This window comes from Piliocolobus tephrosceles, chromosome 14, assembly GCF_002776525.5.
Source record: "Piliocolobus tephrosceles isolate RC106 chromosome 14, ASM277652v3, whole genome shotgun sequence".
Classification (NCBI taxonomy): domain Eukaryota; kingdom Metazoa; phylum Chordata; class Mammalia; order Primates; family Cercopithecidae; genus Piliocolobus; species Piliocolobus tephrosceles.
Genome location: NC_045447.1, coordinates 2,693,383 through 2,708,733, shown reverse-complemented (window position 1 = coordinate 2,708,733; position 15,351 = coordinate 2,693,383). Strand labels below are relative to the sequence as shown.

Sequence of the window (15,351 nt, the reverse complement as noted above, 5' to 3'; positions counted from 1 at the left end):
GGGCCAGGTGAGAGCCTTCCAGGGAGAGTCAGGCTTGGGGAGGGAGCAGGACCTGGGCTTGGCTGGGCTCGGAGGGGAGCTAAGCTCCAGGTGAGGCCAAGGCTTGCGGCCCAGGCAGGTGGCTTCAGCTGCAGAAAAAAGAACATTTGTGCTGCCTGGTGGTGGGGGAGCTCGACGGGGCAGGTTTCCACACCAGCTCTCACGCGGGGAGGAGGGCGCCAGGCAGCAGCGTGGTCAGAACCCGGGCCGTGGAGTCCATTGGCCTTGGTGCCAGGCCTTGAGCAGGCCTCTGTCTTTCCTAGCTGCTGGAGGATGCCAGCCTTGGTGCTGTGGTTCAGAGAGGGCAGGAGGTGCTGGGACACCCCACCCCACACCAGTGCCCCAGCTCCATGCTAGTGGCGTCCCAGAGTCAGCCCCAAGGCCGCCAGGCTGGAAGGTGGGGCTCCAGAGGGAAGCTCCTGGCCCTCCAGGTGGCAGGGATCTTTTCCGGCCTCTGGCCCCCTTTCTGGCCCCCAGGCGCCCTGCTCCCACCCCCATACCATGGAGTCTCAGGGCCTCAGCTGTCTCCCCACAGGCCCTAGGGATGACAGCTGTTATAGGAGAGGGAGTGGCCGGTGGCCCTGGTGGCCCCAGAGCTGGCAAGTGCCCACCCCCTGCCCAGCACACTTTGCATCATAGCCCTGGCCAGGCCTTTCCTGGAAATACCAGTTCCCAGCAGCCCTGCTCCAGGGTGGGCCTGAGACCCTCTAGGCCCTGAGGGGATCGGGCCCTGGTATCCTGCCAGGGTAAATGCCTGGCCCAAGGTCGTGGCCGGCCTTCCAGGCCCATATTAGGGAGCAGTGCCTTCAGCAGCAGGAAGTAGCTCAGGGCCCATGGGAAAGGTTTGAAGATCCAAGGTACCGCCCAGCACTGGCCGGCAGGAGGGACGGCTCGGGCCACAGGGAACTCGGGTCTACTGTGGCCCTGGAGTGGCCACAGTAGCAGCTCAGGAGGCTACAGAGGTGAGTGAGAAGGGAGCGGGCAGGGTCCCCACAAGGGTCTCTGCTTCTGTTCCTGTGGCTGGCCTGTGTGTGGCCTGTGTCCTTGCACCCGGCAGCCTCCAAGTGTGCTGGTCTGGTTCACCCACCGCATGGGGAGCTCTAGATTATAATACAGAAAATTGCTTGGGATGAGCCTGGCGTGGCAGCAGCGGGACCTTGCTGTGGGGCCGTCTCATGCCCTCAGAGGGTGTTGGGGGGCATCTCAGGCTCTCCCCTGAGGCTTTGTGTCCTGCTTCCCAGGGATGCCAGCTTGCAGGCTTTGCCCCCAGTGCCACCAGCCCTGGGAGGGGTGGCACTTCTGTGTCTCCCACAAACAATCCCAGGTTTCTCTGCAACAGGAAAGTTTATCCAAGTGTGTCCCAGCCCTGCATGGGTGAGGGGTACTGAACGGGTATCGTGTACCCAAACACAAGTGCTGTGTGTGCCTGTGAACCTGGGCGCGCCGTGAGCCAGGCACGCACACCCTGGGCACGTGTGTGAGAGCTGGAGGAGGATGTGTGGGGCCCGTCAGCCCGCTTGTGTGACCTGGAAGTCACCAGTCATGAGTCTGGGGAAAGGCAGCTGGACTTGGCATGCCCATGCCAGGTGGCTGGGTGCCAAGGCCTGGTTAAATGGGCATCTTTCAAAGGTGTCTTGGGATCTCTCCCAGCTGTGTGTGTGGGTAAGGCCACCTACGTTCACCCAGACCCGCTTCCACCTGTGGAACTTGGAAGTGAGCCAGCGGGGCTGGAACTGAGACCAGGCTGCGATTGGCCCAGGAAGATGAGACCAGTACTAGTAACTGGCAAGTGTAAAAGGTTTGCAGGGGACAGTGGCAGGGCAGAGGCCATGAGCTTCCTGGGGTAGGTCCCTGGGAAGGCCCTCCTCGAGAGGGGGCCTCCAACTGCTCCCTAGATCAGGGGTGGAGGGTGAGGAGATGGGAGAGGAGGGTAGCCTCACTGGAGCAGAGGTGGGGGCATCAGGAGATGGAGGGCATTGCAAGACCAGGGTCTGGATTGGCACAGGGCAGGCGCCCTGGAAGGAGGAGAGGGCCTGGAAGAGCCTCTGGGAGCTGTGTCTGTGAGGTTGGTCCATCCCAGCACCGAGATGCAGTAGCTGTGTCAGCTCTGGCTAGTCACTTCACCTCTCTGGGCCTCAGTTTCCTCGTCTGTAGAATGGGAGTATTAGCATGGACCTTATAAGGTTGTGTTGAGCCCGTGTCGACAGCACGGACACAAAGCTGTGTTGGCGTGCTGTTGAGCTAGCATGGACCTTACGAGGTTGCGTTGAGCTGTGTTACAAAGCTGTGTTGGCGTCGGGAGCTTGCACACCGGCCAGTTCATCTTTTCCTTGTCACGCACCAGCCTGTGTTGACACATCAGAGCTAAGCTTTTGTCTAGTTACTTCCCTGAGATGGATTCTTAAAAGTGGAATTGCCCGGTCGAAAGATTCCCGCGGTGTTAATGTTTGCCACGTGGCCCACGGCCCCCAGGGGTGGGACTGGCTCTCGCTCGCAACAGTGCTGGGGTGTGGCGTATGCCAGCTGCCACTGTCTCCTGCTTGGCACCGTCCCCCTGGGGCACCTGTCTGTGTCCTGCCAGGCAGCGCTCAGGCCTCGGAGGCTGAGACACAGCTGGCCCCTTAGTGCCCAGGAAAGGCACACAGGCCTCTCCTTTGTAGCCACTCTGGGGCACTGCACCAGAGGGGCAAAGGGGGCTTCCATCTGCCTGTGACCCCCTCCTGGGGCCAGGAGTGGGTCCTTGTGCTTCACAGGTACCAATAGTGCTTTTGCCTAGGGCAGACCCAAGCTGTGACGGACAGCCGGGGCTCAGACCACCACACACAGTGGCTTTCAGGTGGATTTCCCTGACTCCAGCCACATTGAGGGAGGGGGCTGGGGCTGGGGCAGGTATTGGGAGTGCCAGTGAGTTGGTCATTTTCTGAGCATGATGGCAGCTCAGGGTATGGGACCCTAGATGGAGCAAGGGCCCTGTGCCTCAGCCTTCCTAAAGCAGCCCAGCCCTCCCAGAGTTCATTGGTGCTGAGGAAATGGAAGCCCCACTTCTGCCTCAGTTTCTGGAGAGGCCCAAGGCCAGGCACGGTGGGTCATGCCTGCCATCTCAGTGCTTTTGGAGGCTAAGGCGGGAGGATCGTTTGAGGCCAGGAGTTCGAGACCAACCTGGGCAACATAGCAAGACCGTTGTCTCTACAAAAAATAAAAGATAATAAAAATTTTTAAAAATAAAAACAAAATTAAGACTAGATAAGGCCCAGTGCACTCCTGCGGGCCATGCCAGCCCTCAGCTGCTCAGCGTGGCCGGCACAGGGACCTGGCACAGTTCTCTGGGGGAATGAGCAGGGGCATGGTGGTGCCTCCCACAGCTGTGGGAGAGGGGCGGTTTCTCCTCTAGGTGCAGCCTCCACCATGGCCTCCCCACCCTCAGGCTGTCCATCCTAGCAGGGCTGTCCCCAAGGGTCCCCTGCCAGCTCCAGGCTGTGCTCCTTGCTAGGATGACCATTACCCCCAGCAGCCAGCTCAGCTCAAGGGTACTGACAGCTGACGTGTGCAGTCACCAAGCACCTCCCAGCAGCCGCAGCGTGGCCAGGGTCAGGGGCTGTGGGCTGATACAGCTGGAGAACAGGGTGTGGCCTGTGGGAAGGACCAGCCAAGGGTCCCAGGCACCCAGGACCCTGAGATGGACTTGCCATCTGCCGCTGAGTGACCAGCACACTGCTGCCTGCTGCAGGGGGCGGGGACAGCAGAAGAGCTCACCTGGCGTCTGACCCAACCCCAGGCTTCTGCTTCCCCCGACAATCTCGGGCACGGGTCCAGGGGTGATGGCCCCCACAGCCTCGCCGGGGGCCCCTGTGTCCACTGTGCTGCTGGCCTTCCCGTCTTCCCTCTGGGCTGGGAGAAAGCTGCTCTGAAGTCTGTCTGGATAAATCTACAGCTTGATTTCGGCTCATCCACGTGTTCTGAGCTTTCACTTTGGATCTTAAAGCATCTCAGGAGATGGCGCTGAGCAGCCACCCTCACATGGGCAAGAAGCCCCTCCCCTAAAGAGAGATGTCACCCAGGACACTTGCCTGCCCAGCTGCCTGGGCATCTTGAGCAGCTCTGACTTCTTAATCGTTGTGCAAAGGAAGCATTGAGTATTTCTGCCATGGTCAGCAGAGGTTCTGCAGCTTTGCACTTGCTGGGCACTAAGCCCAGCACTCAAACGCCCCCACCACGGTGATGCTATGCCTGCCCGGGGGACTCTCCTGAATGCTGGGTAGGGATGCCCACGCACATGCAGGCACATGCACACAGATCCATGCTCATGCACACGTATGTCCATATGTGCACATGCATACACATGCCCACGTACATGTATGCATACGTGCACATTGTGCATGCATGCAAACCCATCCACACAGGCATGCACATATTCACACACATACCTCTGCATGCACGTACATGCTCATTCACACGTCAGCATGCGTGTGCCTATTTACATGCTTACATGTGCTCATCTCCCTTCTTCCTGACGTCTCTGTCAAACATGGTTCGCCCAGCTCCTGGAAATTTTGAACTGAGTGTGAACAAGAATGTATTTTAGGAGAGAAACCTCATTCCCTTAGCCAAAGACAGTCACAATCTTTTTTTGTTGTTGTTTTTTGAGAGACAGTCTAGCTTTGTCACCCAGGCTGGAGTGCAGTGGCGCAGTCATGGCTCACTGCAGCCTCAACCTCGTGGGCTCAAGTGATCCTCCCACTTCAGCCTCCTGAGTAGCCGGGACTACAGGCACCATGCCCAGATAACTTTTCTGTAGGGTAGGTTTTTGCCATGTTGCCCAGGCTGGTCATGAACTCCTGGGCTCAAGTGATCTGCCCACCTCGTGCTGGAATTATAGGGGTGAGGCACCATGCTGGGCCACAAGCAATGTTAAAAGGAGTATTTGCGGGGAAGGATATTTTATCCAGGACTTCCTACGCTAATCCTGAGAGGCAGGCTCCTTGCTTCTTTCTGAGCCCCAGCCAGGGCAGAAATAAGGGCCTGGTGATGCTGGACTTTGGGGGAGGATGTCTTTAGCCCTTAGCTGTTCCGTTTGTCAAAACACACATCGTGCATGATATATTCACTTTGCAAGGTACAATGGGTGAGACACTGCCCTAGAACCCCACCCTGCCCCCAGCACTGTGGCTGCCAGTGTGTGGGGACAGTCTCTAGATCACCTACAAGCTGGGTGCCCCGAGAAACCCACCTCCTCTTTAGGGTTCTGTGGAAAGAGGTCGTGTTTAGTTTTTAAATGGGGTTCGTTCAATGTCATTCTGTGTGTGTAGCGTTGCATCCACACGGGCTTACACGGGCTCACAGAGACCCGTGCCTTCACAGAGCAGTGTTGGCTGTAGCTGTCAGCTGCTGCTTGTTCACCTTCATACATGAGACCGTGATGGAAATCCATGCCTGGGCCTCCTTGGACACAGATCAAGGATGTCCCCAGGTAGAGGTTCCAAGTTGGAACGCCTGACCTCAGCTGATCCACCCACCTTGGCCTCCCAAAGTGCTGGGATGACAGACTTGAGCCGCCGCACCCGGCCATGTTTTCTGCTAGATTGTTTTCCTTTCCACGGATCCTGTAGGCACAGGGCTGTGTTCTGATGATTATACTGTTGCAAATATGTTCTTCCTGTTGGTCGCTTGTTCTTTCCTTTTGCCAGTGATGTCTTTTGTTAAATAGCAGAGTTTTTGTTCAGATGTAGAAGCATTTATAAATCTATTCCTCTTGCAATAGATGTTTTATAGGTTTTGGATATTAAATAAAAGGTCTTCTCAGCTCTAAACACTTTTCCCTGTATTTTCTTTCTATCTTGTTCTTGGTTTGGGGCTGTAGCGTGGGGTCTAATCTTATTTTATCCAACGGAAGGCACTTGGATAGCGTAGGCTGGAGCCAGGTATTGGGTTCAAGCACTGGCCCTCCTGAGGCAAGGGGACAAGTGATAAACAAGGATAAATAAGGAACAAGGTCAAGTTTGTTTCTGAAGTTCTCCAGCCTCCATTTCTCCATCAGCACAATGGGGAGGATATCACTCCTCCTGATATTTGCAGCCATAATTTGAGTCAGGACATTTGGAGCTGCACTTATCCCAATACCATAGGACCAATGAGTGCACCTGCCTCCTTTCTTAAGCCTGGATTCCAACGTGGGCTTCAGCCTGTCAAGGTATTCTGCTGCGTCTCACCGCTCTGTCTTTTCTTGAGCCAGACTGCAGAGTGTCAGCTGCTGTGGCTGGACATTGGTGCTGGCAGCAGAAGACGAGGGCCCTCTCTGTTCCTCCTCACAACCGCCGTGCCTGTTCTTGCACGTCTATTCTTCAGGATTAATTTTTGAAACAATTCATCAAATTCTGAGAAAATAGTGATGCGCTCTTGATTGGCGGTGATGCCCTTTGCCCGTGTGTTTAGAGAAGGGACTGTTGGACCGTTGGGAGGAAGACCTCCGTCTCCCGCCAGTGACAGCTTCCAATCCATCTCTTGGGAACGCCGTGTGCCCCTGTGGGTTTGGGGCAGGGTGGAGCCCGGGTTCAGAGCTCCTGCACCTGCTGTGAGCGGGGCTTTCTTCTGGTGGCTCTCTGCTCTTGCTGTCCGTGGGGTCCTGGGTTGGTTGCTGTACTGGGTTCTGTATTTGCTGTAGTAGGTTTTCAGCTGATTCCTCTTGGGTTTTCCCGTAAATAATCATGCCAGTTCCAAACAAGCCCCCTTCATGACTCCCTCCTTGTATCCTTTTTCTCGCAGCAGTGCACAGATAAGGCCTCCATTAAGGTGGCACGGGCAGCCTCGCATTCCCAACTGGAACAGGAATGCCCAGGGCCTTTGGTGGGAGAAGCTTGTTTTTAAGCAGTTTGTCAGACAGCCCTGGCTCCATGGCCACTGGGGACAGATGCAGGGGGAGTGAGAAGCAGGCACTCCCGGCTATCAGAAGAGCCCTCAGCTGCCCAAAGGTAGCACAGCCCAAGGTGAACCTGGAGCTGGCCCCCACCCCGGCGTCTCTGCCGGGACCTCAGTGATGCTCCTTGGGCTCTGGGAGCCACTTGTTCTTGCCAGGCACTAGGCATGGAGACTGTTCTGGCTTCTGAGAATTGTTCTCGGGATTCCATGCCACCACCTGGCTTGCCAGGGTGCCTGGCGTGCAGCTGGCTCTCAGTCCATGGCAGCTGGCACTGAGCGCAGCTGCCGGGCTCCCCTCTGACGGGGTCGTCGGGGTCAGTGCACGTGACTACGCACCAGACAGCTGGCGGGGACTTCCTGTTGCCGTGCCCGGGTGTGGACTGCTTTGCTCATTCTTGGCCTCTCCAGATGGATTCCAAAAGTCAGTGTCCCAAGCCTGAGCTCCCTGATGGGCCTCGGCTGAGCAGAGGGGGCACACTGGGCACTGGCCATCCTGGGTCATAGCCTTTGTCCATGAGAGCTCAGCCAAACTGCTGGCCACGCTACACCTGCTGTAGCTGAAGCACTCACGTGCAGGCCCTGTTCCGAGTGCCTCAGACGTGCTGTCTGGTTACATCTTCACAGTCGTCCTATAAGGGAACGGGCATCAGTATCTCCCTTCACACATGAGCAAACAGGCTCAGGGAGGTGAAGTGCCCAGCCGGGAGCTGCCCAGCCAGGACTGATGGGCCAGGACTGAGTTGTGCTCATGCCAGCAGGACTCTCGCCACTCCCTGGACCTGCAGGGTGTGTACTGACAGCCCAGAGAGTCCCCAAGAGGAATAAGGGGTGCTCTGAGCCCCTGGGCTGCCCCGGCCTTGCCTGGGGGGGGGTGCTCTGTCCTGTCACCTCAGCCCTGGTTCCAGGGGGTGTGTGAGTCCCACAGGTTGAGCTCCACACCTTGTCCAGAGAGTGGTGTAAGGGCTGAGGAGAGGGACACCTTCCTTAAGCCACCAAAGCACAGAATTCTTATGGAAATTGGCAATTATTTGGCACAGCCGTCACTCAAAATAAAAGATTATGGATGTGGTCTTGGGGGTCCTAGATTTCCGGGCCCTTGGGTCACACAGGGAGAAGAGCGCAAGAGAAGAGGGGATGCAGAATCTCGAGGTGGGCCCCAGGGTCCCCGTATCTGGCTATGCCAGGGTTGTGTTCCAGTTCCACCTGAACCAGCTTCGGCAGGGACTGGACCCCCCAACACTCCCCTATCCCCCGGTGCCCAAAAAAGCTGGCCGATGTAGGCCTTCTTGCTTGGGAAAAGTCTCAACCAGACCCCAAGGACATGGGGAGCAGCTGCTCTGCCGCTGTCCGCCTGCGATGGGCACATTTCCCAGAGACCCTGTAGCCCCGGCCCTCGGCCAACACAACAGCCAAGTATTTCCAAGATTTCTGGCTCTGTGAGGGGAACAAGGCAGGATGCCAGGAGGCCTGCGGGACACCTGCTCATGGCCGTGTGCTCACTCAAGTGTCAAAGCAGCTCCCCGAGGGAGGAAGGGCAGCTTGTCCTTGTCACCCTCCCCAGGCCACATCTGGGGAGCAAGGGTGAGGCAGGTCTCTGGACTCCTGGTGCACTTCCTTCCCCCGGTGACCCCTGAAGCAAGCCAAGGTCCCATCCCCTGAGCTTGTCCATGGGCCTTGCTGAGACTGGGTCTTGAGGCCAGGAGGAGGAACCAGAGCCGCTCAAAAGACAGACGGGGTGGTGCGGGAAGAGGCATCCACGCCTGAGGTGCCGGCAGTCTCTCGGGGTTTTACCATTGAAAGGGGCTTTCAGTAAGGAAGGCACAAAACCAAGAAAATACAGCCCCGACCCCTGGCCACGTGGTTCCCCTGCCTGCTTGCACCTCCCCATGGCCCAGCCAGCTTGTGACTAAGGAAAAACATGCAGCTACGCTGATGCAATTAGGAAAATGTTATTTTTCAAACGCTGCCAGATCCTGGGGATTGAACCTGTGACCTCAGAACAAGGAGCAGGGTTTGGGGCACACACCTGCTGCCTGCAGCTTCGGCCTGGGGTGCACATAGCTCCTTGCCTCTTGCTCGTCTGAGGGTTAGGGGGCCCAGGAGAGGCACTTGGTGGGGGTTCAAGGAATGTGCCCGCCCGTCCTGACTTGAGGAGAGAGAAGAGAATTTTGTAGCGTCCCTGGACCTGGTGTTCCAGGTGAGTGGCCTCTGTGCGGGGCCTATGGGCACAGCACGGGGAGCTGTGTGTGATCAGAGCCTCCTGCCTGTGCCTGTGGGGGAGCCAGTCCCCTCCATCCCCCTCTGCTCTCCTGCTGACCTCAAAGCCTTGAACAAGGGTGGGCCTGGGCCAGGTAAGGAGCTCCCTGCCCCTCAGTTCCTGCTTCTCCTGGAGCAGCCAAAACTCACTTCAGTGGGGGACATGGGGACAGGAAAGGTGCAAGACCCCTGGAAGATACCTGCCTGGGCCCCCGAGAACTGCAGACCACCAGAAATCCTCCCACTCTACCCAGTGTGCCACAATGCCCCTACCCCGCACTGCCAGTTCTCTGTGTCCCTTTGATCCCTCACCTGCTGACAGTGGCAGTGCAGCTTAGGACCCAGAGGGCCTGGCAGCCCCCGCAGGGTTCTGACCTGAGCTGAGCTGCTCCGCCTGGGGACGCTGCAAACAAGGGTGTCTTCTGGTCCCTCCATCCTCACCCCTCAACAGCCTGAGGGTCATAAACGGTGGTCTCGGGGGCTGGGATGGGTGTTCCGGACCCTGAAGGAAGGTTGAGCAGCAGGCCTTGGCAAAGTCCCTGGGGACAGGGAGGGGAGCTGGGAGGGCTTGCAGGAGTCTGGCGGGGCTTCAGGGCAGGGGGAGGGCCTCCATGCCGGCTCCTGGGGAATCAGGGAGGAGTGCTGCGCGCCTGTCCCTGAGCTGGCCATGACAGCTCCCGTCCCCCTTACCTCCTGCCAGGCCCCAGGGCCGCTTTGGAGGGAGCCCCGCCCCCTGCCCCTGCGCAGCCCCCGCCCTAGCCCCAGCCCGGCGCAGCCGGTCCCGCGCGCCCCCGCCCGCAGGTGCCGCCAGGCCCGCCCCCACCCGGCCGCCCGCCCGGTGGGTCGCGGTGGCCGCGGGCTGCGCTGCGCGGGCCGGGCCTGGCGGGCCGGGGGCTGCACGCGTCCGCGAGGGTGCCCGGCGCGGGCTGAGGGGTGCTGGCGTGTGCCCGCAGGCGGCCCTGCGCGGGGGACGGCGCGCTCCTGGACACCGCCGGCTTCAAGATGAGCGACCTGGACTCGGAGGTGCTGCCCTTGCCGCCGCGTTACCGCTTCCGGGACCTGCTGCTGGGAGACCCGTCCTTCCAGAACGACGACAGGTAGGGGCAGGGCGGGGGGCCGGGGTCGCAGTCCCGGGGCGGCCGCATGCCCGGAGCTGTCCGCGGTGCTGAAGGCCGGTCCCGCGCGCCCCCGCAGCCCCCCGCGCCCTTCAACTTTTTCCGGCTTCTGGGGACACAGAAGTTTCGGAGGGGGTGGGGGCAGGGGGGAGCATCTTCTCGGGAGGGGGTCTGGAGGAGGGCGCGGGATGCTCGGAGCTGCGGAGACTTCCAGAGCACGACTTGGGGCGCGGAGGCGGAGGGCGGCCTGGCCTTCCGGTGTCTGCTCCCAGCCCCCAGCACCCCAGTTTTGCTGTTTTGGGGACAAGCCAGGGCCGGAAGCGTCCGGGTGGCGGAGTCTGCAGCCTGGCTGAGGGCTGGCGTCCTCCAGGCTCAGGCAGCGGTCCTTGATTAATTATTCAATGAGGGAGCGTGTCCTTCAGGTTCATGACCTGGTCACTTATTCTGAGTCACAGTGTCCCTGTCCCCTCAATATCTCCTGGGCTAAAAAGGCAAAATGGATTGTGTCTTTCAGTTAGGGACCAACAGGATGAGCCCATGGGAATAATTCATCCGCCGAGGGGGCTGGCAGGAAGCTGGAAGAAATGTTGCTTTTCTCTCCTCCTTTTCCCCAAATAGCTGTCTTGGGTAAACACCCAGCACTTTAGCTCTGCCAGGCTCCGGGGAGGCGCTTTTTTGCCTGCAAGCGAAGGCGAGTGCTCTGAGGACGCACGTGGGGCTGGAGCCCGCGGGGGCTTCAGGTCAGGAACCGCTCCCCTTCCAGCGGGTATGGCAGGGTTGGCGCTGTCACTGTCTCCAGGACTCCGTCACCACCCAGCCCTGGGCTTAGCTAGCAAATCCATAGTGTCCTCCAACAACGCAGTTATTCAGGTTAGCACACACCAGCCAGGCTGGTCCCACGGTGGCATGAGTGGCTGGGAGGCTGTCCTGCCCCCTAGGAGCCACACAAAGCTTCCCTAGGCCGAATCCGTGGACTCAACATTTTTCTAAGCCAGCACCAGCCCCTCAGGTGCCTGCTCAGCTGGGACTTGGCTAATTCTTGAAAACAGCAGCCCTGGAAGATCCTTACGACACTGGGCAGGAAGTGGTGTCCATCCCCCTAATGGTGCCTGGGGCTCCCAGATGACTCAATAACGCCTGTGGCTGTGGTTGATCTAATTGTAATGCTGTATTCCTGAGTGTTCAGAAGTGGACAGCAGAGGTTTTTGCTATCTGCCTAGAGAGAACCATCCCCATTCCTGGGAGAGGAGAAGCTGGCGTGGGATATCACAATGAGTCCCTGATCCTGGGTGTGGTTTTTTTAAATCGTGGTAAAATACATAAAACAGAATTTACCATTACTGACATTTAGTACACATTGTGCCACCCTCACCGCTGTAATTCGGGAACATTTGTATAGCCTAGAAGGAAGCTGCTTACCGCTGGGACTCACTCCCCAAATGCTCCCTTATCCCCCAGCCCCTGGCAGCCACCGATTTGCATTCCAGTGGCCTTGGCGTGCTATGCCCAGTGGCTGCATGGGTTGTGTGCCAATGGTGTTAGGGGGTGGACCGCCGGATGTGTGTGGCTGTGGATGTGCTAGCTGGTGCTTTGCTGTGGGTCCTCTCCAGGAAAGGCCCATGGGGTACAGGGCATCTGTGCCACCCCACAAGTGCCCTGCTCTCTCTGGTTGGAAATGAAGTATACAGTAAGTTTCTACTGGAGGGAGAGTGGCCAGGGGTGTAGAGCATCAGGGCTATGTGGTCACCGTACCTGTCCTGTGGCGCTGTCCCTCAAGATGGCCTCAGAGATGCTGTGCTGCATACCTTTCCTCGTGTGTGAAGGACAGGAGGGGACCTGGCCCTGTGGTGTTGGTGTCTATAGCACAGGAGGGAGGGGACCACGCCCTCTGGTGTTGGCGTCTATAGGACAGGAGGGGAAGGGACCTGGCCCTGTGGTGTTCGGTCTGTAGGATGGGAGGGGAGGGGACCTGGCCCTGTGGTGTTCGGTCTGTAGGATGGGAGGGGAGGGGACCTGGCCCTGTGGTGTTCAGTCTATACGACAGGAGGGGAGGGGACCTGGCCCTGTGGTGTTCAGTCTATACGACAGGAGGGGAGAGGACCTGGCCCTGTGGTGTTCGGTCTATACGACAGGAGGGGAGGGGACCTGGCCCTGTGGTGTTCAGTCTATACGACAGGAGGGGAGGGGACCTGGCCCTGTGGTGTTGGTGTCTATACGACAGGAGGGGAGAGGACCTGGCCCTGTGGTGTTCGGTCTATAGGATGGGAGGGGAGGGGACCTGGCCCTGTGGTGTTGGTGTCTATAGGATGGGAGGGGAGGGGACCTGGCCCTGTGGTGTTCGGTCTATACGACAGGAGGGGAGGGGACCTGGCTCTTTGGTGTTGGTGTCTATAGCACGGGACAAGGAGGGGACTTAGCTTCCTTCTGAGAGTAGTTCCCACTTCTCATCCCTGAGAGGAAACCTGGCCCTGGTAGAGATGGTGGCCTTGGACAGCACGAGATCCGGAAGGTGGGGGTCTGCTGGTCGGCTGGTCTCCAGCCCAGTTCCCGGCAGCTCTGTCCGGCTCCCCGTGGAGGCTGCGGGGGCTGGTGAGGCTGACTGGGCACAGTACAGGAGTGGGCAGCCTTCTGGGGACTCAGGGGCAAGTGAGTTGGGGGCTCCTGCCTGAGTCACCTGCCAACTCGCCAGCTGCCCCCTGCACAGCTGAACTCATTCCTCACATGGACTCAGGCCTTCCTGAGAAACTGCCTCAACTGGATGTAGGAGAGGGTACCCTAGAGGCCTGGGAGCCTGAGGAGCCCCCACTTCCCCCACCCAGGAATGGTAGCTCCTTGGTCTCAGCAGCAGCCTGGGGCCTCTCCTCTCGAAGGCAGCTCAGGGAGCCCGGCCTGAAGGGTTTTTCTTCTCTCAAACCTTGTTTGCCCAAAGGTGCCTGCTTCGGCCTCCATGGCAGGGTTGGGTGAGTCTGGCCTGGCCTCTCTCATGACCCCCGGTGCTGGAATGGGTGGGCAGCAATGAGGGAAATCAGGATGCTGTCAAGGGTCCTGAGGTCACCCAAGCCCTCCCCTCTCCATAAGGACACACACGTGGGGACCCCGGCCCCTGGCTCTGTGGAAAAACCCAAGCTGACCGGGAGGAGGGGTTCGGCCGCTTGGAGGACCCTTCCGGGTGCTTCAGGTGGGATCTGATGGCTCTACCTGCCATTAGAACCCACCCCATCTCTCATCATCTTTCTCCGCATCCCCAGTGCCTGTGCCTTCCCCCTCCTGGAGTGGAGACAGGGGGGTCGTCTGCCTGGCCTGGTGGGACCCCCTTCATGTGTACTGCAGTGACTCACAGGGGCTGTGTGAGGTGGGAGGACGTGCTTATCTGAATGCAGGACAGAGCGCAGGTGGGGGTCTGGAGGCCATGGGGGCCCAGGCCTGGGAGGGCTGAGCCCAGCAAGACCTGCCTGCCAGCTCTGGGCAAGAGAGCCCTTAGGTGGAGGGGAGGGGACGCTGGGATGGGGTCCTGGGCTGCGGATGGAAGGGCTGGTATGCCCAGACATGGCAGCAGAGATTCCGCCCGGGCCCCTGAGGAACCATCGTGGTGTGGCCTTTGCCACGGGGGTGTCTCAGGTCTGGGTAAGGTGGAAGTGCCGCTTGGCCTCTCTCTGCACCGAGGAAGAGGCTGGGGGTGCAGGGAGACCCAACTACCAGCACAGGGCAGGTGCAATGTGGGGGCTCAGCACAGACCGGCACCCCTCACGCCCTCCCTGTTTCCACCCCGGGGCAGGCTCTGTGAGGGGAGCGGGTGCTGCTGCCAACCCCTGGCAGGCTGTGAGCGAGCAGGTGGGCGGGCAGGACTTGGGCTTCCTGTTCGCCTGGGGAGTAGAGCCTCTGGCAGTGAGTCACCACAGCCTCCATTGCCTGTGGCCTTGGGCAGGGAAGAGCCTGGCTGGCCACGTGGGCAGAGGAGGCTGTACTGCTGGGCAGGCCGCCCCCAGGGGGGATGACCCAGTCTGTTGGTACCGCCCGGTGGGGGAAGTGGGCAGAGTTGGGAGCTCACTGATGAGGTCCTGGGTAGACCCTCACCACTGCCTACCAGACGGTGTCTTGGGTGCTCCCGGGGAGCGGCATTCAGCCTCAGTCCACCTGGGCCCGGGCTCTTGAGCCCCTTGAGCCACGCTGAGAGTCTCGCTGCCCCTCTGCCTGGGAGCCTGGGGGCAGCTAATGGAGGCCCTGGCCCTCCCAGCCAGAGCCAGCTCTTGAGAGTATCCCAGAAGCCTAAGTGAGCATCATGGCCCTTGGAGGACACAGACTTGGGCTCTTCTTCTGAAGAGGGGTTAACAGCCCCCAAAGGGCAGCTTGAGGAGCCAGCGGGACAGGGGCTGCCTGAGGGCTTGGATCCTGGCGGTGCCCCCGAGCTGGGCCCGGGGCATCTTGTGCAGACCCCGGTCTGTGGCGGTGGAGGTGCAGCTTCCATCCTGCCCTGCACTGAGGCTCGGGAAGATGCTGTGTATGTCGGGGGACGCATGCTTTGGGGACACTTGGGGCCGTCACACCACAGGCCCATCTCCAAAGGGGCAGATTCCAGACAAGGAGTCCCAGTGGGGAGGGGTGGGACAGACGCTGCCCCCCCGCCATGCTGCACCAGGACCCAGCCCACCAGGGCCACTGAAGCCACCACTGGAGGCGACATCGGGGTCGCCGACACTCCCAGGCACTAAGCACAGGCCAGGCAGGACATGAGAGGTGTCAGGAAGGCCCTGCCCACTGGCTGAGGCTCCCAGCAGGCAAGAGGAAGCTTCGTCCCTGTGCATGGCCAGGGCCACTGCCTTGGCTCCCTGGGCCACCCCAGGCTGAGCCCAGCACCCCTCACTGTGGGGCCCAGGCACCAGGGTCACCTGGGAAGGGAGCAGCCCCCTTGCCGCAGAAAGGCCAGCCTGAGTGCAGGCCTCCCAGGGTCAGAACACTGCCCCAGAGGGGCCTGACCAGGCTGTTTCCTTAGCTCCTCGGACAACAGAGAACGGAACTTGACTTGGTTCTC

At 59.7% G+C, this 15,351-nt stretch overlaps 1 protein-coding gene across 6 annotated transcripts in view; it reads left to right on the top strand.

The window, feature by feature from the left end:
• KCNT1 (potassium sodium-activated channel subfamily T member 1) overlaps window positions 1-15,351 on the top strand; it is a 98,907-nt gene that overhangs the window by 1,784 nt on the left and 81,772 nt on the right. For 3 of the 6 annotated variants that reach the window (XM_023227730.2, XM_023227728.1, XM_023227734.1), the window contains exon 2: window positions 10,161-10,304. The exons of 1 other annotated variant lie outside the window; for it this stretch is intronic. In XM_023227730.2, the coding sequence (XP_023083498.1) occupies window positions 10,161-10,304 (144 nt within the window). Of the gene's footprint in view, window positions 1-10,160; window positions 10,305-15,351 lie in introns of those variants that run through there. 2 more of the 6 variants (XM_023227733.1, XM_023227732.1) reach the window with 1 other exon arrangement.